This window comes from Hermetia illucens, chromosome 2 (genome assembly GCF_905115235.1).
Source record: "Hermetia illucens chromosome 2, iHerIll2.2.curated.20191125, whole genome shotgun sequence".
NCBI lineage: Eukaryota > Metazoa > Arthropoda > Insecta > Diptera > Stratiomyidae > Hermetia > Hermetia illucens.
In genome coordinates, this window is record NC_051850.1 from 61,719,782 (window position 1) to 61,747,736 (window position 27,955).

Consider the following 27,955-nt stretch of genomic DNA (forward strand, 5'->3'; position numbering starts at 1 on the left):
ATTTTCGCATAATTTCACCTCCGTTTTCATTCATTTTTGTTGCTAAATTATTACAAAAATGCCCAAAAAAATTGGAAGATCTGATAGACAATCAACTGGTTCGAGATTATATCGACCCAAAAAAATTTTACCTCCCCACAAACGGAAAAGCGAAGACATTACGACAAGAAGCGCGTCAGCTAAAAAAATAAAAATGACCGTTGAAGATCAAATTAGGGAGGATCTTGAACGACATTATAGGGCAATTGATTTTTTATTGGTCTTTGCAACAATTGCTACGCTAGTGAAGTGTGTGAAGTGTGATGGAAAAGTAAATTTCACATCAAAGTGTCGTGCGAAAGTTGTAAACAAATTACAAACGTTCCGTCTAGTGCTCGAATAAACTCTGGTATTTACGAAGTGAATTATCGGTTTGTCTTCGTGATGAGGATATTAGGCCTTGGATTAGTTGGCTGTGATAAGTTCTGCGGCTTGATGGATTTGTCTAGTTCATTTTTATCAAGACCGACTTACAATAATTACGTGACGAAAATGTGCTCGACTATAAGAGAAGTAGCGAATCGGTTTTTTTCATCTGCTACAAAAGAAGAAAGAGCAGCAACAGCCGAAGAAAAAAAAACTGAAGATGCCGACGAACTCAGTGTATCAGGCGACGGAACATGGAAAAAAAGAGGCTACTCATCTTTATTCGGCGTCACCTCGCTAATCGGTTACTTTACTGATAAAGTGGTTGACATTCTCGTCAAAAGTTCATACTGCCACGAATGTAAAATTTGGGAACACAAATTGAACTCTGCCGAATACGAAGAATGGCATGAAGCTCATGTAGATACTGGAAACTGTCAGGCAAATCATACTGGTGCATCTGGAAATATGGAGGTCGAAGCGATAAAAACAATGTTTCAACGCTCGGTAAATAATGGTGTACGATATCGCAACTATATCGGCGACGGTGACTCCCAAGCTTACTCCGGGTTAGTGAATTCTAAACCTTATGGTGATGATTTTTCAATAGTAAAAAAAGAATGTGTAGGGCATGTTCAAAAAAGAATGGGCACTCGTCTACGTGAAATAGTCAAAAAGACCGTTGTAGATACCGAAACTAAGGCTGGAAAGAAAATCAAAAGAAAGAGTCTGTCTGGTAAAGGGAAGCTTACGGCCAAAATTGTCGATAAATTGACGGTATACTACGGATTGGCTATCAGACGTCACTCTGATTCCGTAGAAAATATGAAGAACGCTATCTGGGCAACGTTCTTTCACTACAGTTCGACGGACGAGAATCCACAGCACGAAAAATGCCCGAGCGGCGCGGACTCCTGGTGCGAATGGCAAAAAGCTGCAGCTGCTAATGCTTTGGATTCGTTCAAACACACGTATTGTGCTCTTCCCAAGGATGTTTTGGATGCAATCAAGCCTATCTACGAAGATCTGAGCAAAGATGTCCTCCTGGAACGATGTGTCGGAGGCTTCACGCAGAACAACAATGAGAGTTTGAACCAACTTATTTGGAAAATCTCACCGAAGCACTTGAGTGGAACCTCTGTCGTCGTTGAAATTGCAGCTTATGTGGCAGCCAGTGTCTTCAATGAAGGTTCGTTTGCTTTACTCACCTTCATGCAAGACATGGAAATCAGTTGTGGATCAAGCGCTCATGACTGGGCGCGATCCACTGACTCCATACGCATAAGCCGAGCAGAGCAGGAAGCTGAACGACATACCAAAAAAGGCAGGATTCTTCGTAGGCAGGAGCAAAAAGATGCATTAGACATCATCGATGATAGCAACATCCTCTATGGACCTGGCATTGATGACTCAGTGTGAGGTATGTCGATAAAATTCGCTTATAAACGTTTTAACTAGATTTTTTTGTGATTAAAACTTTAAAGCGTTTTTCCCACAACTCACGTTTTCAAAGTCGGTGCCCCTGATAACTCCAAAACTACTGTACCGATCCTTTTGAAATTTTAAACACTATTTCTGTACATCATTTACGAGGTAACGCTGTCGAGTTTGATTTTCGAGACACGTCCGAACAATTGCTGCCATTGCCGTATTTTTTAATATTTCTTTGTAAAAATTTGATGAAACATTCTTCGAATGTCATACTTTAATGTACCATTGGTTGAGTAAATAAATTTTAACTGTGTCGTTAGAAAAAAAATCACAAAAACATGGCTTTTTTTGTACGATTTGACCTTATTTTTATCTTCACGTTAAGGATTGCTTTCAAGTTGTAATTTTCTTTGTCTAATGTAAGCATTAACAGTGGGAGTCCTCGCTTGTTGATTATAGTTTCTCTCTTCTCCTTTGACTTTTTTTCAGTGTATTCACTGCATCTGGGTTTTTAAAGCCTTCTCTCCTTACAATGTCGTCTTTAGACCCGTCGGGTGGAGTCCCCTAGCTGCAACCTTGAGAGTTATGTTTTTATCTGCGAACGTGCACCATTTAATTTCAGCCTTTTCGAGAAGGCACTGTAGTCGTCATCGCCTGTGTACTTTCCACACATTTCTGCTTAGAGCAATTATTGACTACTCCTTAATCATGCCTGCCTGCTGTATTTTTAGTTAGTTTTTAGGTGCTTATCAATTCCGCTGATATTAATCCGCGGGAGAAGTTTCATTGAGGAGGAAGATGCAGCTCCAAGCATTCAGTTCTTAGATATTAAGCGAAATATATCATGTCTTCAAACGTCTATTCAGCTGGTTTCCTCATATTGGCACTCCCAGGTTTTTGAGGATCTTAGGACATTTTCCCAGAACAGAGAGTGTTCAAATTCCTTGGCGAAGAAAACATTTTCATGGTATTCCTGTCTAAGTTTAAGAATTGCAGATCTGTCCCCTTTTCTTTAGATTGATGGTCACTCATTGATTTGATATTTAGTGCTTCTAACGCCGATTGATTGCGGGAACAGATTCGAATTTCAGCCAAAAAAATGTCTATATCTCCGCCCAGAATATGATCATCATTCTGCCAAGGGATGGATCAGTTCTATAATCGCGTCCTTTTTACGAAAATACTCTTGAGATTAACGTGTCTTCCATAACTGACCTGTCAATGAAAATTATTATGGCTGTAATTCCAAACGATCCGTGGTTATCTGCCATTTTGTTTTTTTTTTAGTGAATACGACAGAGAAGGAACTCTCAAAGAAAAGTTTGGGAATCATATGATCTGCACAACCATTACTATTTGAAATAATCCTTTAGGAAATGATTGGATGGTGTTTAAGGGAGGAAGTGCTAGTAAAGAGGCTTCAAATTAGCACTTTTTGTTATGATATTTCATTATAGGCTCAAGTTATGAAAAGTTCAAGGTTTTAGATTAACTTAAAGTTAAAGATTGCTCCTTAAATCCGCAAGTATATACAATTGCATTACATAATTACTAAGAAGAGAAAAGCAACAAATTATAAACTGCCCTACGTTTGGGATCGAACTGTCATATAGGGGAATTAATTTTGAAAGAAATATAAGTCAGAAACGGGGAACCTAAGATTTACACCAAATAGGATAAGGAATCAGTTGATGTGCTTTTATTTAGAGCATAGCAGGGTCATAAAGCAGAAACGCGGCCCAGTGTGAAAAATATGCGGACCTCTCTATTATCTCTTTAACTTTAGTTAGATCCATTGTATATCCCTAGCCCAGGCTCCCGAAAAATCTCGGCACCTGAAGAAAATCATCTTTTTCTCGGGTTTCGGGTTTACTTTCTTTGCGTAGAAACATAAGCTTTTAGCACTCCCATAAAGCAAGGAAAATCTCCTAATGCATGCTCCACAAAACTTAGCAAAGATGTCCGCCTAGTCTTTATCGAGACTATTGCCGATTGTACTATTATATTGCAAGTTAATTATGGCAGGCACGACTCCTTTCTTTCTGAGCGAATAATTTCTAAATGTGTTTTCATCATCATCAATGGCGCAACAACCGGTATCAGGTCTAGGCCTGCCTTAATAAGGAACTCGAGATATCCCGGTTTTGCGCCGAGGTCCACCAATTCGATATCCCTAAAAGCTGTCTGTCGTCCTGACCTACGCCATCGCTCCATCTTAGGCAGGTTCTGCCTCGTCTTCTTTTCCTTCCATAGATATTGTCCTTATAGACTTTCCGGGTGGGATCATCCTCATAGCTGAGTGGTTAGAACACAAGGCTGTCGTACGGAAGGTCGCGGTTCAAATCTCGCTGGCGGCAGTGAGATTGGTATCGTGATTTGACGTCGAATACCATTCGACTCAGCTGTGAATGAGTACCTGAGTCAACCCAGGGTAATAATTTCGGGCGAGCGTAATGCTGACCACATTGCCTCCTCCAGTGTACTGTAGTGTACCGTTACGGTCTTGAATCAAGTGCTCTAACACACTTCAAGGCCCTGATCCAATATGGATTGTTGTGCAAATGATTATTTCCGAGTTATCACAATCTCGGCAGATGCCGGATTTTACCTAATACTAGCACTAAGTGCCAAGCATTTAGGCTCGGACGATCCTACCTACTTAAAAACTAAAGGGGCACTGGTGGTGGTGGCCGGTGGTAGGTCAGTGGGAGAATCCGTCGAGTACCCCCCGCAACATCGAGCACGTATGCAGAATGGTGTACTTCTGCATGGTTTGAACCAGACTGTGCGAAAGTCCCAGGACATCAAGGGAAGCCGTCAGGGATTTAGGTACAATACCTGTAGCTGACAATATTATGGGAACTACAACCACCCGCTCGAGACGCCAAATTTCTTTGATTTCACGAGCCAATGGCTCATAGTTCACCTTCTTCTCCACGTATTTCCGTTATTATTATTATTATTATTATCGTTATCCATACGGATTAAGTGAACCGCCCACCGTAACCTATTGAGCCGGATTTTATTCACAACCGGACGGTCATGGTATCGGTCATAGATTTCGTCGTTATGTAGGCTACGGAATCGTCCATTCTCATGTAGGGAGCCAAAAATTCTTCGGAGGATTCTTCTCTCGAACGCGGCCAAGGGTTCGCAATTCTTCTTGCTAAGAACCCAAGTCTCCGAGGAATACAATAGAACTGGCAAGATCATTGTCTTGTACAGTAAGAGCTTTGACCCTATGGTGAGACGTTTCGAGCGGTACAGTTTCTGTAAGCTGAAATAGGCTCTGTTAGCTGACAAGAACCGTGCGCGGGTTTCATCATCGTAGCTGTTATCGGTTGTGATTTTCGACCCTAGATAGGAGAAAATGTGTTTTAGTAAGAGATTAATCCACTTGATCCAACGTATAGCTATTGAATGACTTCATCACAACCCCCTATAGACCGATCATAAGATTGTTTATTACCCATTCATGTTTCGCTGACCGGCTTGCCTCTATTCTTGGATCCGGATGTTTCCTATGGGATTCTTCTCTTGCTAGAACAAAATGGTGGTAGTTGCTGTGGGGCGGATTGCCAAAATATATTCTGGAACTCGTCAAAGTAATACTTGGGGAGCGTAGGAGCATTGGAGCTGTACCCCTGTTTATCGTAGGGTCCACTTTGGAAGTGGTCGCGGAATGCAAGTCCTGGCAAATTTTATTAATTTTAATTTTCTATTCCGGTTAGTTCTGAACATTTGTCGCTCACAACTTGTGGATATTATGGAAACCCTACTCTCTTTCGTACGACCTGAATTTGCGGTCCTATTGCACTGCCTTACAGTATCACTTGTATCCCCATACCTTCTACGTCGGGGCCAGTATTCCTCCCCTCTCTCGTCAGGCCTGTTTGCAGTACATCTTATATTCCTGAGAGTGTCCATGAACATGAAATGAAACAAAACCCAATGGTGCCTTAATTATTTCACACGGAAATCGTAAAATCTGATGCTGATGTATAGCTTTTAGTGTTTGATTATGGTTGTATGTAGAATCGAAACTATTAGTTAAAAGTTTATTTCATTTAACACTTCAAGTGATAGCTTGTCAATTTGAGGAATACTGCCTTTGGTAAAGCACATAATTATGATTGCGATAAATTAACATAGAAACCACTAAAATCGCTTTTAATTGGTTGCCTATTTTATTAATACAAAATTCCAGGCACGTCGCATATTGTTCAGACTGAATATGCATTTCTGTAACTCCCCAAGTTGAATGGAGCGTAGTCACTAGAACTTGGTATATCAGTTTTCCATAGCGTCAAAAAGTTGGTCGCGTGGATATACCAAGTGATAGTTGAATGTTCTGAGTGTTCCAAATATTATGCAGATAACTTTGTGTATGGGACGAAAGCTTACGATTTATTGCTGAATATGCTGTTTTCACCAAGCCGACTATGAAAGCGTGAATTCTAGTAAAATTTTCTTGTTGCTTGTGTTAACCAGTTATGTTGGTAGCTCAGCTTCTTCACTGTCGAACTGAGGCTTCGCTGGTACAAAGACGAGAGTGGAGTGTTTGAGGCATCAGTCGCTCTGTGATGCTTTCGGTGAAAGGTTTCGCTCATTCGTAAGTCTTCTCGGTTTGTCTGGTTACTTTATTTATTTACGATGGTGCTCAGAGGCGGCTTTTGTAACGGAACAATAAATAATGTAAGTGCACCATTCACTTTCTTCACTGGCTTCTATTAATTCCCATTTATCATCAATCAAATTGGTCTGGTTTAAGAAATGAGCCGATAAGATATGATACGTGTATTTGAATGTTTGTACAAGAATACCGACGAAATGAGGGAAAGTGTTGAGTTGTCAATATCCAAAATTGGGAAGTGTTTAATGTGAAACTGCATACAAAAAATGTGAAAATGATATGTGGCGTTGCGAATAATCAACGATGACTTACCATTTTAGTGGCTAATGAAACACAGGCATACAAGCTTGGAGGTAAATGTGAAGTAAAAGTTATAAATGAAGTCTTTTCACTCAACTCAGTCAACGTAGCTGATGATGATACGTGAGAAAAGCGAAGGGAAATTCATGAAAATTCTTTCGAAATGAGTGGACTTTTCTTTAGCTTTCTTTGCTTTTATATTTATATCCAGAAAATTGCTGCTAGCACTGGATATATAATAATTATAAAAACGCATGAGCTCCTATGGAAAGTACTACGAAAGTGAATAGTGAGTTTAGTAAACTTCATATTTAAGAATCTGTACACAATAGTTTTATATATGTGCGTATAATAATTACCTAACTACATAATACAAATTGTCTTAAGAGGAAATTTAGATCTGATCAACAATAATAAACGAAAGGTTGAAGTCTGCCGATAAAACATTCATTAAAGTACATAACGTACATCACACTCTCGAACGACGAGCAAAATTTCCCACGATGGTTGGTGATGGGTGATCGGAACGGCTAGGATTTTCAACTGCGGCAGAGAAGCCGCATTTTTAAATTCCACTTCAAATTTGATATATCCCATAAGTAAAAGTTCAAGTTAAATCAGAGCTGCGAAGTATCAAATTATATCATCTCTCCTCAGATCAATTTATTAGAGAAAATATAACAAACTGTTGACAGACACGTATTAGACGCATCTCCCCTGACTGAGTTCTGCTTAAACCATGTTTTTAAGGTTTGGCGTAAAACAAAGCCTTATTAAAATCGGTTTACTGTCTGTCTGTCTGTCCTTCACACGCATTTTTCTCGGAGACGGTCATAACGATTCACATCAAATTTGGTGGAAAGGTGGGAACTGTGAACGCTCACGCATATCGTTAGTTACATAATTCTACATCGAATTCAAGGCGGGTTCCCATACAAAAGGGGCGTGTAGATTTTTTTAATCAAATAAAGTCATATGGGGTATTAAATGAAAGGTCTCGATTAGTACTTCCCAAAGCCGGTGTTACCATAGTTTTGACATTTGTTGGAAAGGTGGGGAGTGCGGGGGGTCGAAGAAACTACCCAACCGAAATATCTGAAAAAATTCAAGAGGCTGCCACTATATGGTGCCTAAGCTCCGAAATATCCTCCATACCGATATCTATTCAAATCAAGTTAATAATAGTATATTACTATAATTTCTAGTAATTGGCTGCAAAACCCCCTTTAAGTTCATTCTTGCACCCCGAAATTTTGCAACAGGGTAGGGTATAACATATAGCATGATCCTACCGAGTTTGGTGGAATTCGCAATATTACTGACAAAGTTATAAGAGGTCGAATTCGTCATTTCTTTGCAAATTCACGAATATCACCTGAATGTAGATATTCTCACATAATATATACATATGCATATATGCTATGTACTAATGGGACAAATCAAACACAAATGTCTTTAAAAAAGAAATACACAAAACCTTTTATACCTGAAGCGTTCAGCTTCGGGTTTCCCGACATGTTTGTTTAATTCTCATGACATAAAAAGCTTTTAATTTTGCATCCTTAACTATTGGCACCGGTAGGTATTTATATCACTTTTTTTGCAGTCTCCGTGGTTGGTACCTGCACGAAGCCGGAAATACTCGCGCTCTAAACTACTGTAATTTTCATGCTTTTTTGAATTTCTTTAGTAGGACATGATTTTTGAAAGTAGATAGACCAAAATTTGCAGACTAGCAAACCGTAAATTTCGAAATACTCGACCCACTCGAAACGTCAACCACGACTCTGACAGGGGCTGACCTTACGGCTGCGACGTTAGGTTATCGAAAAAGAGTTTTCCGATATAGTGGAAAGAGATCCTTTCTATCATATAAGTAATTTCCCGTAGGTCATGAAAGGCTTCCTAAAGGTGACATTGTGATCGTGATGGATGATTTGAATATCAAGGCGGGCTCTGACACCACCTTGCAACAGGGAAACATAGTTTCGATGACGGTAACAACAGTAGTGGAAAGTTTGCAGACTTCTGTAACTATCACTGCCTCGTCATCGCATCGGTAGCACACTGTTCGAGCACAAGGCTTACCACAAGGTTAGTTTCATTTCGACTGATCGGCATCAAACATATATTCAGATCGGCCATATCGTGATCAGCAATAGATTTAGTAGTTGTTTTTTGAAGGTGCGTAACGAAGGAGGTGCTGGCATCTTATCTTCGCTTGCAAGGCTGCGTCTGTTTTTAAGGGAACAGAGTGTCGGCCCCAAATTTAATAGGGAATATTTTTGCGATTTTTCTGTCGTCTAGTAATTAGAAAACTTTTTTGATGCGGAAGCAAAACAATCTTTAACCAACCAGCCCGAAAATATTGTTGAGCACTGGCCCATCATGAAAAGTGCCCGTTCTGATATCTGCACAAATAAAGTCAATAATAGTATATTAATATTATATATGGTGGCAACGTCAGCATCGAAGACGAATCAACCAACATCATCAAACCGGACTGGTCAAACACGAAGAAGCATAAGGATAGAAGAATACAACTTTGAGACCGTAGACAATTTCTCCTATCTAGGGTCGAAACTCACAACCGATAACAGCTACGATGATGAAATCCGCGCACGGTTGTTGTCAGCCAACAGAGCCTATTTCAGTTTACAAAGACTGTTCCGCTCGAAACGTCTCACCATAGGGTCAAACCTCTTACTGTACAAGACTATGATCTTGCCAGTCCTCATGTATTCTTCGGAAATTTGGGTTCTTAGCAAGAAAAATTGCGAACTCTTGGTCGCGTTCGAGAGAAGAATCCTCCGAAGAATTTTTGACCCCCTACATGAGGATGGACGATTCCGTAGCCTACACAATGACGAAATCTATGACCGATACCATGACCGTCCGGTTGTGAATAAAATCCGGCTTAATAGGTTACGGTGGGCGGTTCACTTAATCCGTATGGATGAGGATGATCCCACCCGGAAAGTCTATAAGGGCAATATCTATGGTAGAAACAGAAGACGAGGCAGACCCTGCCTAAGATGGAGCGATTTCGTAGGTCAGGACGCCAGACAACTTTTAGGGATATCGAATTGGTGGACCTCGGCGCAAAACCGGGATGTCTGGAGTTCTTTATTAAGGCAGGCCTAGACCGGATACCGGGTGTTGCGCTGTTGATGATGATGAATAGTATATTACTATGTTTCAACAATTTACCAAAAAACTCGCCTTAAGTTCATCCCAGAAATACAAAATTTGGGATCAGCGTAGGCGATAATAATAACACATAATTCTGAAAAGTTTCAAGGCAATCCAACTATTATTAACAAAGTTACAGAAAGTCAAAGTTTCGCATTTCAGGCAAATTTATTTCACCCGACTGCGTGTATGACATCATTATATAAAGTGAACTTATATGAAGGGCGGGGTCCATGGGGACGTTTAATGCGCGGGTAGTAACCTATGTAATAGGCATGTATGTATGTACCTGGTTACCAGCACGGAGTAAAGTGGAAATACGTGAAGATGCGTTAGATCAATTTCTCAATGCGACAGACAATGTTTGTTTATTTAGGATGAACACAGTATTTATGTCGCGGCGGAATATTGCGGAATATTTTGTATTCTTCTTCTCTCGAATGGAAAATCGTGCGTAGAGAGTTGCTTACATAAGATGAACACAAAACCGTTTACCTGAAGCGCCGAATTTCCGGTATTCCGACTTGCTTAGAGAAGTTTTGAAAAACGTGGTTTGGAGAAAACGCATTTAAATGTCGGGAAACCGGAAACTGGACGCATCGGGTATGAAAGATTTCGTGTATTTCTTTTTTAAAGACATTTGAGTGTGCATTTGTCCCATTAGTACGCAGCACGTAATATATACATGTATTATGTGAGAATATTCACTTTCAAGTCATATTCAAAGTCTTGAATTTACAAAGGAACGACAACTTTGACCTATTTTAACTTTGTTATTATAGTAATATTTCGATTTCCACCAATTTAGTAAAATCATGCTCTATGTTATAGCCTACATTACTGCAAAATTTCGTGTTGTTGCTATGAACTTAAGGGGGGCTTTGCAACCAATTATTAAGTTTATTATAACAGATATCGTTATGGAGGGTATTTCGGAGCCTAGACACCATATAGTGGCAGCCTCCTGATTTTTTTCAAATTTTTCAATTGGGTAGTTTCTGAGAATGAGAAATGATCACTTTCGTCCCTCCGCATTCCTCACCTTTCCAACAAATGTTAAAATTAAGAACAACTTCGGAAGGTACTAATCGACATTTTATTTGATACCCCAAGTGACTATATTTGGTGAAAGAAATTTGCACCCCATTTTTGCATGAATGGGGATCCCCTCTTAAATTTGACGTAAAAGGAGGGATGCGTGGGCGTCATAGTTCCCACGTTTGCACCAAATTTGGTGTCAATCGCTATAGCCGTTTCCGAGAAAAATGCGTGTGACAGAGAGACAGACAGGAAACCGATTTTAATAAGGTTTTGTTTTACACAAAACGTTAAAAAGGAGTGAAGCAAATGGGATAATAAATGGCCGTGCAATATTAAAATGTTTCCGAAAATTTATATGAAAAACGGGAACAAAGTCATGAACACAGAGACTTCATTATCTTCTGAAATGCATTTCAATAATCTATAGTGTTAAGTTCATATCTTACAACTTACTAACAAATGTTTCTATATAAGTCAGCTATGTCGCATCTACATCTGATTAATTATTTATTCAATTTCTAAAATGTTTATATTCTTTGTCAACTGCTCTAACACTATTGAAGCATGTTTCTGGCAAAGAGGTTAGGGTAGACATTTAGTTTTCCCTCATTACTTATTGTTTGTGGTATAGACAATTTATAATAATAATATTTTATACCAATAATAATATAGACTTAAATAGACTTAATAAAGCCAAAATCCATTTTTTAGGTTGATTAATCAATTAAAAGGGTGGAGTGGATACGCAGTTGCGATATGGAGAATTGCTTGGCGATTTCCCTTGCAATTGCAAACACCTATTGAAGTTATTCTTCACAGGAAGAAAGAGTTTCTCCAGCATCAATGGTACCTTTTTATTCAATTGAGATAGCACCAGAAATATCTTGCTAGACCAAATTCCCGTATCATAATTCCTGGATCGATTTCCACTAGGTTGCCTTTGGACTGAAAGTTGTTCCAAGAAGATTTCCATTCGTTATTAATTCAAATCCACCTACTGTATTATTATGGCATTTTTTAAGGGAAGATTACAACAACGAAGATAGTAGAGCTACATAGTGCTGAATAAGAAGGTACTCGTTTGCAGTAATCTGTGAATTCTACTCCGCTTTTGGATAAAGCAGGCCTAGGGCAGCAGATGGAAGTGTGCCAGGGAAAGACTTGCCAAGAGTTTGAAGCATTTGAATTTGGCCGCTGCTGCGAGATGGGTTTTAAATGTGAAAGTATCGTCAAATGTGATTTAGGAATTCCAACAGATTATCAAGATAGAACCGCTATATACCTACTTGGACATGCTTTTCATTAGTTTCTGTTTCTTACAGTATTCGCTTAAAGTTTATAAATTTGTTGCTTTGAAGAACTTCAGCAGCTTGGATCAAGTTGAAACTTAATGGATTCAGTTATGGGGCATATCATGAATATATAAATTAAATAAAAGTGGAGCTTATACCAATTTCAACAATTATTCAGGTGGCTAGGTTTACTCAATCTATTGATCAACCTGGAAAGTTTGAGCAGATTATTTATTAAGTTGGTGGTCTTCCTGCCTTGAGACACTTTTAACAGTTTGAAAACTATTCCAATTTGCCATTTGAAAGAGGGACGTAATTTTTTTATTAGAATATAGTCATGTAGGTCTCAATTAGTACTTTTTAAAATTAGCCTAATTTTTCATATCAACTGGGGGGGGGGGGGGGACTAAACATTTCAATTTTCCTTTTTTAGTTATTTATGCATTAGTATTAATTATGCACGGAGTAAAGCAGAAATATTCAGATGCGTTCGATCAATTTAGATGCATACATATTATCTCTCGATGATGTTATAATATGTAATATTTTGTATTTTTAGATATATATGAAATGAAAAGCCCGCATAGAAAGTTCCTAACACGCCGTTATGCCCGAAAAGCCCGGCTTCCGTTTTCCTTTGGAATAAATATTTACAATTTGATTTAAACCATACATTCGAAGCTTTAAATACATTTAAATTTTAATTGCTGAGAATTTTCTGTCTTAGCAATAAAATATAGATCTTTTTTATTTTTACTTTTTTTTGTTCTTGAATTTAAATTTAGTTAAACCGCAATTTTTTGGGGAGCTGTATTCAATATCAATTTATTTTTATAAAAAAAGCTATGCTAGTGCAGACGCCTTTACAAAGTCCAGAGCGTCAAATCTTTTCAGCCGCTTGAATTTTCAATGAGGCAAAATTCGTTTAGCCATTGTATTAGCGTGGTTCTTCAGTCTAAGGGTTTATTAGCAGAACACATTTCTTCCACTATTGTCCTGGTCTCACTGTAAAGATCCACAATGGGGAAATACCAAGGAGCACCGGATACACATCTCAGAATTGTAGACTAAGACCGCTGGAAATCAGTCGTCTAAATAAGGTTCAGTACAGGACCGAGTACACTCCCCTAAGGTACTCGTGCTCTGATCTTATGCTGTTCACTGAGAATATTTTTGTATTTCACCTGGAATTGGCGTTTCGTTAAATACGATAGATTATGGAAACAATCAGGGAGTAGTCGTTTGATTTTATTAATAAGACCTGCGTGCCAAACTTTGTCCGAAGTTTGCGTCACATCTAGAGGTAGTGCTGTGCAATATCTTCCGCCTTCGAGAGCCTTGTTCATTTCTGATACGATCCGGTGGACTTCTTCTATTGTATTGTGCTGGTTTCTAAATCCGAATTGATGATCAAGTATAACGTTACTATCTGCTAGGATTGATCGTAGCTTCTGGAGTAGTAGTTTTTCGAATACTTTCAATATTGTGGGAAGAAGGCTTCTCGGTCTGTATGATTTACTTGCAATACATCCTTTCCAGCTTTTGGAGTCATTGTTACAATTACATTCTTCCAACAATTTGGAAAATATCCGATTCTCAAGATTGCATGGACTGGCAGCTATTTCAACATGAAATTCTGATTTGCGTTATAAGCGCTTTGTTTTCCTCAGTGTGTATAATGATATCTATAACATATTGATTTCGTAGCATATATAAATAGAAAATCTAACATTGTTAAAGTAAAGGAAAAAATATTACAAAAAAAGTAAAAGGAAACTGTTTCCGGATCTTCTATTTATATCAACCCAACTTTACTCAAACGCTCTAAATGGAAGTTTTGTTAATAATCGTAGCAGATATTTAACACACTAGCGGTACCTTCACATCAATTAACTAGTTTACCCGATTTGCACACTGCTATCATTTTTTTATTCCGTCTAGTAGAACATCAGTGCACAAAAAGTTACTATATAAATTTAAACAAGTCGGGAAACCGGAGGACGGACACTTCAAGTATGAAAGGTTTTGTGTATTTCCTTCATAAAGACATTTTCGTGTGAATTTGCCCCATTAGTACGTAACACGTAATATACGCATATATTTTTTGAGAATATCCACTTCCGGGTGATATTGACATTCAAAATCTTGAATTTCCAAACAAGTGACAACTTTGACCTATTATAACTTTGTTAGTAATATTGCGATTTCCACCAAACTTGACAAGATCAAGCACTTTATTATAGCCTACATTGCTGCATTTTCGTGGTGCTAGGATGAACTTAAGGAAGATTCTGCAGCCAATTACTGAAAATTATAGTATTATACCAATATTAACTTTATTTGAAGGGATATCAGTATGGAAGATATTTCGGAGTCTATCAACCATGTAGTGGCAGCCTCCTGATTTTTTCAGAACTTTCGGTTGGGCAGTTTCTGAAAATGGCCTCGTTAAATAAATGATCACTTTCGACTCCCCGAACTTGTCGCCGTTCCAACAAATGTCAAAACTAAGACCAGCTTCGAAAATTACTAATCGAGACTTTTTATTTAATACCACACATGACTATAGTTGGTGAAAGAAAATTTACACCCCCCTTTTGTATGTATGGGGACCTCCCCTTAAATTCGACGTAACAGGGTATAACTTACTGTATTTGGTGTCAATTGCTGCTACAGTCTCCGAGAAAAATGCGTGTGACGGACAGATAGACAGACAGTAAATCGATTTTAATAATGTTTTCTTTTACACAAAACTTTCAAAAACCACCACCTAGCGTTTTCATCAAAATTCGGTTTTAACAACTTTGTCGCCCAATTCGGCCAAACAGAGTTAAGCGGAATATCGAGAGGTTTCTGAAGAAGAGCGCTTTCGTCAAATGAAATTTATTTTGACATTGATTTATTTTGAAACAAAACTTTATTAAAATCGATTCAATGTTTGTCTGGCTGTCACACGCACCTTTCTCAGAAACCGATATACCGATTGACACAAATTTGATGGGAAGGTGGGAACTGTGAACGTCCTCAGTGAGTTGTATCTTTCTACATTGAGTTTTAGGGGGGCCTCATTAATGCAAAAGGGGGGTGTAATTTTTTTTTTCACCGAATATAGTCATGTTGAGTATCAAGTAACAAGTTTCGATTAGAAATTTCCGAAGCCAGTCTCAGTTTTCGCATTTGTTGGAAGGGCGGGGGTGCGGAGGCTGGAAAGTGATAATTTCTTTAACGGAAACATTCTCAGAAACTACCGAACCCAATAAAGCTGCCTCTACATAGTGTTCAGGCTTCAAAATACTCTCTATGTCGATATCTGCTCAAATTAAGTTAATAAGAGTATATTATTATATGTTTTCCAGAAATTGACTAGAAACCCCCATTAAATTTATCTTAGAGTAATGTAGACTATAGTATGAAGAATGATATCCCCAAGTTTGATCAAAATCGTACTATTACTGATAAAGTTACAGTACCTCAAAGTTTTTTTTTTCGTATACATTGATTGCAACCCAAAATATAATACTAAATATCAATATCACACTAAAGTGACTAGTAGTAGTCATATGCTAAATATACGTAGACATTACGGACTATTTACAAATGCGATAGTTCTGTACTCAAATATATTTACACAAGAAGTAGCCGCATTTGGCTCTGCCGATGGTATTGAGTTAGTGAAGACGAACGAAAAGTTTAATATATGATGTGAGGATATGATATTCGTTATGATCAATTAGTTGATCAGAAATATAAGCAAGGTAGAATATGACTTTGGTCGATACTTTGGGGATAATTTTCTGGATGATATAGCCACGAAAGGTAAAGTATCTGTGTTTTATTCTGAATTCACATTCCAAGAAAATATGTTCCAGAATATAAGACGTCTCCAGTGGAACGGGTGTTTCAATTTTGCCAACCAGACCTTCGTTACACACGAACATTTTTTCCCAAAGAAATTCTAGATGAGAAATTGAGCCTGTAAGCCCTGTTTGGGCATCATACAATATTGAAGGACAAATGGGAAGATTGGACATCGAGATAATGCAGTAACTCTCCTTTCTTGAATAGTTCCCCAAAGCACTGAAATGAAATGTCGAACTTGAGATGGTACTATCTTCCTGGATCGCTTTCCAACTTAAAGAGTTGGTGAATTGAGTACGCAGAAATTGAGTTATGTACACAGCTGCAACAGCTGTTTTCAGTTACCTGCAATTGACTGGTTATACGTGTATAAACTTGACGTCACATCCTTTAACATATTAAATATCTGGTTTGCTTCCAGTTTACCAACTGTTGGGATAGTGTAGAGGGAACTAGTGTGTTTTTCATTCATTCATTCACTCAACTAAAACATATTCTCCTTCTTGTGTTATATGAGGGGATGACTTTTCCAAATAATTTGCAGTAATAAGAAGAAGATCATTTTCGATTTTTCAATCACGTCGATCATAGCCCTACTCAGACTCTTGACACAGGCTCATTATTTTCCTCTCCCAAATCACTTCTTTGATGTTTCTACTTTCTTAACTTGTTTTGGTTTTCTAGTCGAATTTTTATCTGTTTTCGGAGCATCAGTTACAACTAATTTTTTTTATAATTCCCCTGGCTTACGTTTGAATTTTCTGGATGCTTCTCAACTGGGAGTTATATACATTCCGTTGTAATAGTAGCTGATTTCTTACTCGCAATGGAGGAAGCCGATTCTGCGGATGCTTTCTATTGGTATTCAAATCCGTCAGTCGTGGAGTTGTTTGAGTTCTTACAGAGAGTTTTTCAATTTCAATTTACAGCTTTAAGCACAAGTGAAATACTGGATTGCTTAAAAACTGTGTGGCTTAATTGGAAACACAATTGAGTTCACGCATGTTTGATAACGTATCATCTCTATTATGTAGGCGTGTCAAGGTTATTATATTTATATATTATTGCATAACAATCGAAACTTTCTCTGGTAAGTTTGATACAGATTAATTATCTTCTTCAAACGGGGTAACGTCTAATAGTAGTCGCAAATTGAGTTGAATCCTTTGTGGAGGGACCTGCCATACTTAAATTGATACAATCTTGATCAGATGGTGTAGATTGTATGTAGATGAGAAGTGGTGCATAATTAGGACATGCGCGATCAATAACTAATGACAGCAAAAAAATCGTCATCGTCAAGTAAGTTTCTATCGAACTGGATAATATCACATGCTTTGAATGCACATATATTTATATGTCAGTGACTGCAATTAGCTAAAATTATGTGGATGAAAAGTATGATAATTACGTGAATAGTTGAGTCTCTAATCTATCACTACGATACATACTGACGGTTCCTAAGGAAGTTTGCAATTCGTCGTGATTACACTTGAATTTCCTGGAGTTATATTTGTATGCTTAATCAACTGTCTATAAAAATAATAATGGTTGGCGCAACAATCCAATTGGATCAGAGCCTTGAAGTGTGTTAGGGCACTTCATTCAAGACCGTAACGGTACACTAGAGGATTACAGTACTCTATAGGAGGCAATGTGGTCAGCATTGTGCTCCACCGAGATTATTGCCCTTATTTGACTCATATCCACAGCTGACCCGACTGGTATTCGGCAGCAAATCACAATACAAATCCCACTGCCATCAATGACCTTCCGTACGACGGTCTTGTAGTCTAACCGCTCAGCTATCCGAATTTACTTATGGAGAAATAAAATTGAACATCCACTCTGCAGGAGTTGTTAGCACAAGGATACCAATGCTACCCCACTCGCATAAGTATGACTCATCAGACGCTGCTTCACGTCTGCCTTGGGAGCAACGTGAACGAAAGTGGCTACGGATTGTGTGGCTAAAGTGATTTTTTTGCAACTAAAAAAGTTGTTGAGAAGAAAATGTAAAAAGAGGTTATTCTGAAATCTTGCTACATCTGTTCGATTGAAAGTCTTGCGAGATTGCATGCAACAGCTTCTCTTGAAATGATTTCTAATTTTTTCATTCTAAAATTCAAAACCTGTCCAATATTTATATTTTCATTTGATATGCTATTCTTCAGTATTCCTTTGTACACAATCCGTAAAGTAGGAATGCTGTTTTAAGATTTTTCTCATTCTGCACTAAAAATTTTAACAATTTTAATTTTGCGCCATGTGAGTTTCGTCGATGTTTACAGTTTGGTCCTGAGATAGTAATGCCTACAACTAGGATTGCTTTTCTCAAATTGATATTATTCTTGACATTCAAATTTTCATGCCATAAACAGTGGACTACCGGGCTTTGCTGCCTGAGCCATTCTGAAGGAGAAAATTAACAAAAGCAATACATTATTTTATTAAATTTAACATGCAACATTATTACGTAAATGGAGGTGCAATATACGCTAAAAAGGCATCAATTAAGCTTACTTTTTATCACTTATATCAATTCATTGATGTTACGAGAGTTTGGTGAATAAATGCAATAAGAAACTCACTTTTTCACTCATTAAACCAAAAAAACTGTTCGTTATATGGATTACCTCTATCGCAGAAGCAACTCGACTGACTCTACCCACTAGATATCCCAATACCTTCCAAGCCAGAGACATCTCTTTAGCTGAAGTATATTAGGATATAGGGTTCCTTTAAGCCCTTGAGGATCATAACGCGCCAACCAACAACCACGCTTCAACTTTCTGCAGGACATCTTGAGCACCCTATGATACACTCTTCCATTGGTATTACGAATCACGTAATTGAATGGTGAATTACTATTTGCCCTTTCTAATGTGACCAACAAGAAAATGGTCGCCTTAATAACTGACTTATCCACCACCATCTCTGCTCTATTATTAACACGCCCTCAGGGGTTTGGCCCATACGGTCAAGTAAGTAGTTCTTCTTTCAAGATTGGTTCAAAGTATCCTTATAATGATGAACGTTCATGAAAGTTTGCGACTTTCAAATGCTAGAGGTTCCAGGTTAGGGTCTTAACTAGCTCGCTATTTGATGGTTATTTAATTACTGTCCAGGAAAGCATATGCATATTGTTGCTAGAGAGACAAAAACCCAACTAGCTTCGTATTACTTCTCTGTAGGATATTATGGAGGCAACCTACTTGCGAGGCTCAAAAAATGGGTCACATTTGTATTTTAAGCGATTTGTATAACAAAAAGCAGCTTTAAAAAGAATATCTTGAAAATACGCCCCTTTGCGGTGTTGGTGATTTTGTAGAAATGATCTATCTGAAACTAAAATAACAGCTTCATGATTGGCATAACAGTGGGTATCGTTCGATCAATAATTATTAATTTACATTCAAAAGTATCCAAAACTTTGTAAAAAGCTTGTTTTTTCGGTTAATTTTATGCCGAAAAAATAATAATGTGAAAAAATCTGGCTTTTTTAGGTTTTGACCGAGGCCCTATATATGTAGAATCTTCTTTTTCAGCCTTTGTCCCGTTCAGAAGCGGGGTCGGCTTATCTTCATTGGTTACGCTCATTTTGTTCTGTCAAGGGCCGATTTGGATGCAGCCGCGAAGCGTGAATCAATATCCAGCGTATCAAGCCTTTTCCCTATGGCTTCGATGTTCAGATCAACCTTGGCAAGTGAATTCACGTGAGGGCAAATTACGTGATCGTAAGGTCGAAGACGCTTCCTTCAATTTTTCCACGGTTGGTGCAACCATATCCTCACTTCGGATGTGATCAAGACGTGTTACGCGACCAGTCCAATGTAATATCTTCATCTCCATTACCGAGAAACGCTGTCTATTGTCTTTTACAGTCGACCAATGCTCAGAACCATAGAGAGCAATAAGGCGAATGACAGTGCTAGTGGCAGGGTCATTTTGAGTTTGAGACGTCGATAAAGAACACCGGGAACACCACTTCATTACGGTTGCGCTAATGCATGAAGCAATTTCATAATGGCTGATAACATTGATCTTAAATCTTTAAATCGCTCAGTTCTAGGCAGTTCATTCTTACTGACAGTGATAGTAGCTTTTTCGATTAGTAGTCAAAAATTGTGTTTTATTCAGATGCTGCATGAAGCGATCAATTCATTTTTGAACAAGTTGCCCGAGATCGGCTTTGCTATGAGACGCTAGGAAAACATCATCTGTCTAAAACAGCGTATAGGACGCTAGACGTCACACTTAAAATTTGGTGAGAATTGGTTGAGTATAAAAAGTACATCGCATAAAAAAATGTTGTTCCGAAAAAAACGTATTTAACGTTTTTCTTAACGGGAAAAATTAATTGATCATACCTAAAGCTAACGTTTATAACTTACCTAAGGAATATTCAGATCATGGTGAAATTTTCACGAAATATTCTTGCACAGGTGTCCGAATAACGGAAGATCAGGGTTCAAATCTCAGTGGTGGCAGTGGGATTTGTATCGTGATTTGACGTCGGATACCAGTCAAGTTCAAGTGTTCTCTTGTGTTTTCAAGTACTATTTTAGGTATTATCTTTTCGACGGTAGGAAGCAAGCAAATATAATGCGCAAATAAAATAATCTTTAAATGCAATGCCTACCGCAGAAAAAGAATTGGAGTTTCATCTGCATAGCTAATAAATTTTCTAAAAATTTATTGGAATTCACAAGAGATTAGAAGTGATTTGCTATTCTTCTGCCATATGTCGGTAATATATTTAATGATGGCATGAAATCAGTTATATAAATATACAAGGTGATCTCCAAAAAACACCAAACGTTTAAATCACTTCTTTAAATTTAAAATCTTTTTTACGTATCTCTCTTTGTTGCTTAACAATATTAGATACTCGTAATATTAATGAAGTTCATATTAATTTTTTTACAATAATTGTTCCTTTGCAGTGCATGCAAGTAGCTACGAATGTCACAGAGCAAAAACATCATGTTACAAGAGAAATCAGAGGCAGAAATTTGGGACTGTGCAGAGGTTTTAGAGGGTGCACAGTTTGGTTAACAGGTAAGAGAATTTATTTCTAATTTGAATATAGACTAAGGTTCTAAATTACCAAATATGAAACAGAATGAATCGGCACACAAAATCTCCATACTATATTGTTGTTGTTATATTAGGTTTAATTTTATGGGGCCCATTCTAGTCTACTCCGTAATGAGGCCAATAAAAGTGACCATCTCGATGGGGTCGTCCCATAATGCCTTGGTGGTAAGTGCCGTATGAGCTGCCGAGCAATTGAAGATATAGTCAGCATCATGGGAGGTGCCGTTGCATACTGGGCAGGTATTTTGGATATGATGGTCGCTTCGAACAGGTACGAATTGAGGTAAAGACTTCCTCCTTCCAATGAAAAAATGAGTAGCTATCGTTAATTGGGGTAGGCTTTTTTCGCCTTCGGGTCTTCCTCCTGTTGTAGCTGAATAATGGCACTTCTGTAGGTTGATCCGTCAAATATCCCTTTCGAAGTCCCCCAGATTGGGTCAGATGTAACAAGGAAGTGTTAGTTTATTCATTAAGGATTGGTTGGAGCAACGATGTCGGTAACATTCTATGTATCAAACACTGCTTGGTGAGAAGCTTATTCTGGTTTATTTTTTTAAACTTTTGGGCATGGCATCAGAAGGTGATGACTGCCTGCTTGTGTGTGAAGAGCGGAATTCTGTCAGGTCTGAATGTTCGTTTATCAGGTTCACTTAAATTAGGAGGCCACATGGGAGCTGCATATTTTGTTAGAGATATACTAGTCGCTTTCATCATCATTGATGGGGCAACAACCGGTATCCGATCTAGGCCTGCGTTACTCCAGACATTCCGGTTTAACGCCGAGGTCCACCAATTCGATACTCCTAAACGTTGTCTGGCATCCTGGCCTACACTATCGCTCCATCTGAGGCAGGGTCTGCCACGTCTTCTTTTTCTGCTGGATTTCATCGTCGTAGCTGTTATTGGTTGTGATTTTCGACCCTAGATGGGAGATATTGTCAACAGTCTCAAAGTTGTAGTCTCCTATCTTTATTGTTATTATTTGACTAATGCCATTTCATATTATTGCCTCTTTGGTTTTTGGTGTTAACGTTGCCACCATATATTTCGTCTTGTCTACATTAATGTGCAGCCCAAAATCTCGCGAGGCCTATTCGATCTGGATGTATTATAGGTAGTTTGTACATTTCGGTTTTTTCTCTCATGATTTCGATATCGTCAACAAAGGACTTAAAAAGGATGATGCCTCTCGCATTAACCTTAGCATCACGGATCAGTTTCTCCAGAACCAGGTTAAAAATGATGCACGATAAGGCATCTCCTTGTCTTAGACCATTGTCGATGTTGAATAAGAGAGTGATCCTGCTGCTTTTATCTGACCTCGCATATTGGTCAGGACCTGGTCTGTCTTATCAATTTCATTTCAGAATGACAGTTTATAGTTTTACTTTGACTATGCTATCGTAGGCGGCCTTGAAGTTGATGAAAAGATGGTGCAACTGATGGCCATATTCCAACAATTTTCCATCGCCTGCCACAGAGAGATCTCTCTGATCTGTTGCTGATTCGCCTGGAGTGAGATCTCTTTGATATGGGCCAATAATGTTTTGAGCGTATGAAGCTAATCTTCTAGATGGTACACAGCAACGTGATACCTCCATAATTATTACACTGCGTCATATCTCTCTGTTTATGTTTGGCGTAAATAATGCTTCTTTACCAGTCATCACGCATAGACTCTCTATCCCACACCTTAGCATCAGTTGATGAGCCCGTTGGGGGGAAACCAATTATGTCGCCTCCATATTTAATCAGCTCGGTTATAATTTCATCGGCTCCTGGCGACGTAAGGTTCTTAAGCCGATGAATTGTACGGACTGTCTCTTCAATGGTTGGTGGTGGCAGCATTTGTCCGTTGTCTTCAGTTAGCGGGACCTCCAACTCGCCGATATTCTGGTTATTGAGCAGTTCATCAAAATACTCAACCCATCGCTCCCATATACTCATTCTGTCGGAAATTAGATTTCCATCTTTGTCTCTTTGGCAGGATGAGCATTGAGGTGTATAAGACTTCATTCTGCTGACTTGTTGGTGAAACTTCCGTGGCTGGCCGCTTTGTAGATTACTAATGGGGCTCTTATTCTTCGTGCAGAAACGTCTAGCTAAGGTTTTGAAAATAATGTTCTTGCTTTTCATCTAATTATGATACATATCGTAAAAGCATGCGAATTTGATGTCATCATGATGTGGAAAGTAACACGGAAGGTTTTAGGGTAATTAGTATTGCGAATAGGTTGTCTACTACTATATCTTGCTGCATCTTTACTTCCTTGGTCCATATGATGAAAAGAGTCCCTGTGTATTTAGGAGTAGATAGTTTCAAGTTTCTGTTAACGAAGAAGTTAATGAGTTCGTTCACATGTACCCATCCTCCCTCAGTTCTGATAGATACGAGTTGAACGGGGGCAACCTATTTGGTATGCTAGGTAGCACAAAGGCCTGTTCCTCTGGAAGCGCTAGGCGAGTTGAATATGGGTCTTAAATATCGGGAAGAGTAGCACTTCGAACATTTGGGCCAGTTTCGTCCTACTAGAGCATATTCTGTAAGTGATTTCAGTAAAAATCATCCAAGGATTGATTGCGCACTTCATTAGGATAAATTCTTATCTTCCCAGTCAGCTTTATTAGAGCTGATAGAGATACAATATTCAGCAATCTTATATAACTTGACTTATATAACTCTAAAAATGTTAGTGGGTCCCACTGCTTTTTATCTACCAGCCCAATAATTTTACTTCGTTTTATTATTTTATCTGACGTCTTAAGAAGTTCATACCTAATTTATGCTAATTTATGGTGTTTGTTTTTTTAGGTTTAAGTGGCGCAGGAAAAACTTCTATTGCTTTTGAGTTAGAAGCGTTTCTAGTTTCTAGGGGGATTCCCGCTTATGGCCTAGATGGCGACAACGTACGTACAGGCTTGAATAAAAATTTGGGATTTACTCCCACGGATAGAGAAGAAAACATTCGACGAGTTGCTGAAGTAGCAAAATTATTTGCTGACAGCGGTGTTGTAGCAATTTGTAGCTTCGTTTCACCATTCAGCGATGATCGTGATATGGCAAGAAAAATCCATAAAGATTCGGATTTGAAGTAGGATAACCTATAAATTTTGCAGCAGATTGTTAAACTATTATTTTATTAGGTTCTTCGAAATTTTTATTGATACACCCTTATCAGTATGTGAGTCGAGAGACGTTAAAGGGCTTTATAAGAAGGCTAGAGAAGGTTCAATTCAAGGATTTACAGGGGTCACACAAGAGTACGAACAACCTGTAAAACCTGATTTAGTAGTGAATACCGAAGGTTTCACGGTTTGGGAGTCTACATACAATGTCATTAAGTTATTGGAGAAGGAAAATGTTATACCTCCTAATCTTCACGATCTTACTCAGGTAAGTTTTCTACAAACAATACTTTCAACTTTTTTCTCATAATTTCATGTTAACACCCTCTTAGATACCCGAGCTGTTCGTTCCAGCTGCACGTAAATTAGCCGCCTTACACGAAGCAAAATCTCTACCAATATTGCAGATTACAAAAGTAGAACTTCAATGGGTTCAAATACTATCAGAAGGATGGGCCTATCCTTTGAAAGGATTTATGCGGGAGCAAGAGTACTTACAGGTTAGTTGCTAAAGATGTGACTTACTATTATATTTTTATATGGGTACAGATTCATATGAATTCCAAATGAAATAATTTGGTTTATAATTAAATTAATCTTTATTTATAACTTTTTCGTATCATACCTTTATATAATAATGGAGAAATTGATTCACGTTGTGTCCAATCGTTGATACCTCTGCTTTTTCGTCACATCGTTTCAACTGCCTGTAACGCACACGAAACTAAATGTTCCTATTCTTTTTCTGAATCAATGAACCCTGTTTGTCAATATTCTACACCATTTTCCCTACTTCTCCTTGCTTGCCTTGAGATTGACACCTGGGAAAATATTAAATTGGTATCGGGTCCTACGTATCAATTTTACGAGTTACGACATTAACCTGTTATGCCATGATTTGCTTCTAAGCTGCTAAAGGGAAGCTGCATTGTGTCCTTAAAAAACTATTGTGGCCCTTTTACTGGTTTTAGTGTAACTATAAACTATAGTATGTCAAGCAAGTCTATAACCGTTAGGAATTTTGGTGTATTCCCTACCTGCAAATCTTTCAACTTTGTGCCTTGACCTACTTTGCATAACTGCCGGGCGCTGTCCAAGAACGTGCATCGACACACTCCGCACACCTACAGGCAGTGTCCGTAGATATCTCTAGCTTCCCTTGGTGTATACGGTGACCGGTAAGAATTCCTACTATGATTCGGAAGTTCTTCTTGGTGAGGTGTAAACAGTTCGTCCGTTGCTTCATTGCTTTCTAACCCAACCTAGTCTTGCACCCAGAGTATCGAGATCTTATTGTAAGAACCGAGCGTATTCAGTCTCTCAAGGCATTCCCATACATCGACAGAACCTAAATAGGTGATATTAGAAACAGGTAACCAATTTCTCACGATGTCTCCTTTTCCTGGTAGTTTCGACATAATTCAAATACTTCACCGAGACTTCTTGCTTCTCAATCACTTTTATTAAAATGTGCACTAATGAGGTTGCACAGCAATGATGGTATTCCATCAAAACTCGCAGTTTCATTGGTTTCGTGTTAGAAACTGTTATAAAAGTCGTTCTCTCCCATTGCATGAGTAGTTATCATTAAAATCATCTTGTCTACTAAGATATCTGCTATCAGAGAAGCAAAGTTGAATGTCTCTCAGTTGAACTCTCTCTTTGTGTCTATTCGCCTGTAGCTGTTCGCACGTACCTTCTGACTTTGTTCCATTAATGGTCCTTCACGAGACCTGGTCTCAGAATTGATCTCCTTGTGGCGGTATCGATGGTGAGCACACACAGCACCTTTTGACCTAGTGACCTTTTTCTCCACAGTTCCAGCATTGTGGTGCTTCACCGACTGATGGCGCCTTTACATTAGTTTGTAATTTTCCACATACGCGTCGATTGCTTAGTAGTTAATACGTTACTGAAATAAGACATGCTTTTGAAGTTCCATAGCTCCTCATTCGATGTGGATGTGATTGCATCACAGCATCCGTTGGTTTACCGCCTGGCGCCCTTTCTTCTCTTTTCTGTTTACCTCTACTCAGCTGCTCTTTTTCCATAAAGGTATGCGTTTTCTAGCCTTGACCTTCTGCCATTAATGTTTCCCTTAAAGAAGCAACTAAAGTTTTCCGATTACCACCCATTGTCACTATTTTTTATCGTTATTTATACGCGGTATGTTCCAAGTCCACGAAATTTATTCACTTGAAATCCAACTTGTAACACCAGTCTTGGATGCATAAGGGTTCGTAAGGATGCCAAATGAAACTGGATTATTATCGAAATAATCTTATTTTATCGCTATTTCATACAGTCCACTTTTGCAACAAGCATGTATAGTTAATTAATTAATTAGTCGTGTTATTATACTATAGCTTTTTCGTGATTGTGTATCTCATCAAAATCGTCCGCCTGCCTGCTACGTGTTGATGCACATTTGTTTCTGGATGCAATTCCTCATTTCCTTTTGATTTGAACTGGTAGAGCTGATCTACTCTTTTTTACAAACGCAAATTTGGTATTTAATCTAACAATATATTCTTGGTTACTAATCAAATATTGGAATGCAAATATGTTGAACCTACGAACTCTTAATGCAGCGGTTGGAAAGCTCCAACTTCTGGAAATATACGTTCATGGATACGGACATCGTGGAAAACCCTTTGATTTTAATTAGCCCACATAATTCAAAAAAGTTGATCTTTTAAATTTCTCGCAGGCACTCCATTTCAATTGCATTTTTAATGAAGAGGGAACTGTTCGAGAAAATCAATCAGTTCCGATTGTGCTGTCCGTGTCAGAAGATAGGAAGGAAGAGTTAGAAGGTTTGTAGAAATTAGGCATATTTAACTAACCATAACGCATTTGTTTGTTTTCATTGAATTTAGGCATAAGTGCGCTGACATTGATGTATGAGGATAAACCGATTGCTATCCTTAGAAAACCAGAGTTTTACTACCAACGGAAAGAAGAGCGCGTATCCCGTCAGTTTGGTACAAGTAATCCATTCCATCCTTATGTGAAGGTAAGCACTTGAATTTCATAGATATTTCAAATTAAAGTTAATTTATTGCGAAAATGGAAAAAATCACATATTGCTTCCCGCCAATGAATAATTAAAATTACTGATACTAGATGTTGATAAAAAAATGGAGGCGAATAACAGTGGCGGGCACTTTCTGCGTGCTATTCCTATATAGCATATAGCAGCGCGAAGAAAACCTTGCCAGGGAACTATCTCAACCTGATGTGACGTTGAGGTTAGGAATGACCAGTGATCAATCCCTCAATCTCGAGGAGTTAGCTATCCCCAAAACCAGAAAAAGTGATTAAATTTCACCGTACAGGTCCACCTGCATCTAAGTGCGGATCCTCTGAAACATCCTGTTGAATATGTGCTTGCATGTCTTTGCAAGCCAGGCTCTGGAATACAGGTCAAGTTTTTGAGACACCATTTCCTCTCAGGTGCTCAGATGTGGCGGTGAGGAAGACGGGGCGGCAACTCTGTCGGCTAAACCAAAACCAAGTGGCCGAGGAGAACCTCCATAGTGGTGCCAGCGGGAGATGCTGTACTCACTTTGGCTTG

The 27,955-nt window shown here is 38.4% G+C and overlaps 1 protein-coding gene across 2 annotated transcripts in view; it reads left to right on the top strand.

Annotated features, from left to right (window-relative positions):
- LOC119648976 (bifunctional 3'-phosphoadenosine 5'-phosphosulfate synthase) overlaps nt 1-27,955 on the top strand; it is a 59,492-nt gene that overhangs the window by 23,938 nt on the left and 7,599 nt on the right. Inside the window, exons 1-7 of one of the 2 annotated variants that reach the window (XM_038050898.1) lie at nt 6,374-6,531; nt 21,099-21,213; nt 24,065-24,344; nt 24,397-24,646; nt 24,711-24,878; nt 27,089-27,194; nt 27,258-27,394. In XM_038050898.1, coding sequence (XP_037906826.1) covers nt 6,490-6,531; nt 21,099-21,213; nt 24,065-24,344; nt 24,397-24,646; nt 24,711-24,878; nt 27,089-27,194; nt 27,258-27,394 — 1,098 coding nt within the window. In that variant the 5' untranslated portion in view covers nt 6,374-6,489. Of the gene's footprint in view, nt 1-6,373; nt 6,532-21,098; nt 21,214-24,064; nt 24,345-24,396; nt 24,647-24,710; nt 24,879-27,088; nt 27,195-27,257; nt 27,395-27,955 lie in introns of those variants that run through there. The other variant, XM_038050899.1, reaches the window with a different exon arrangement.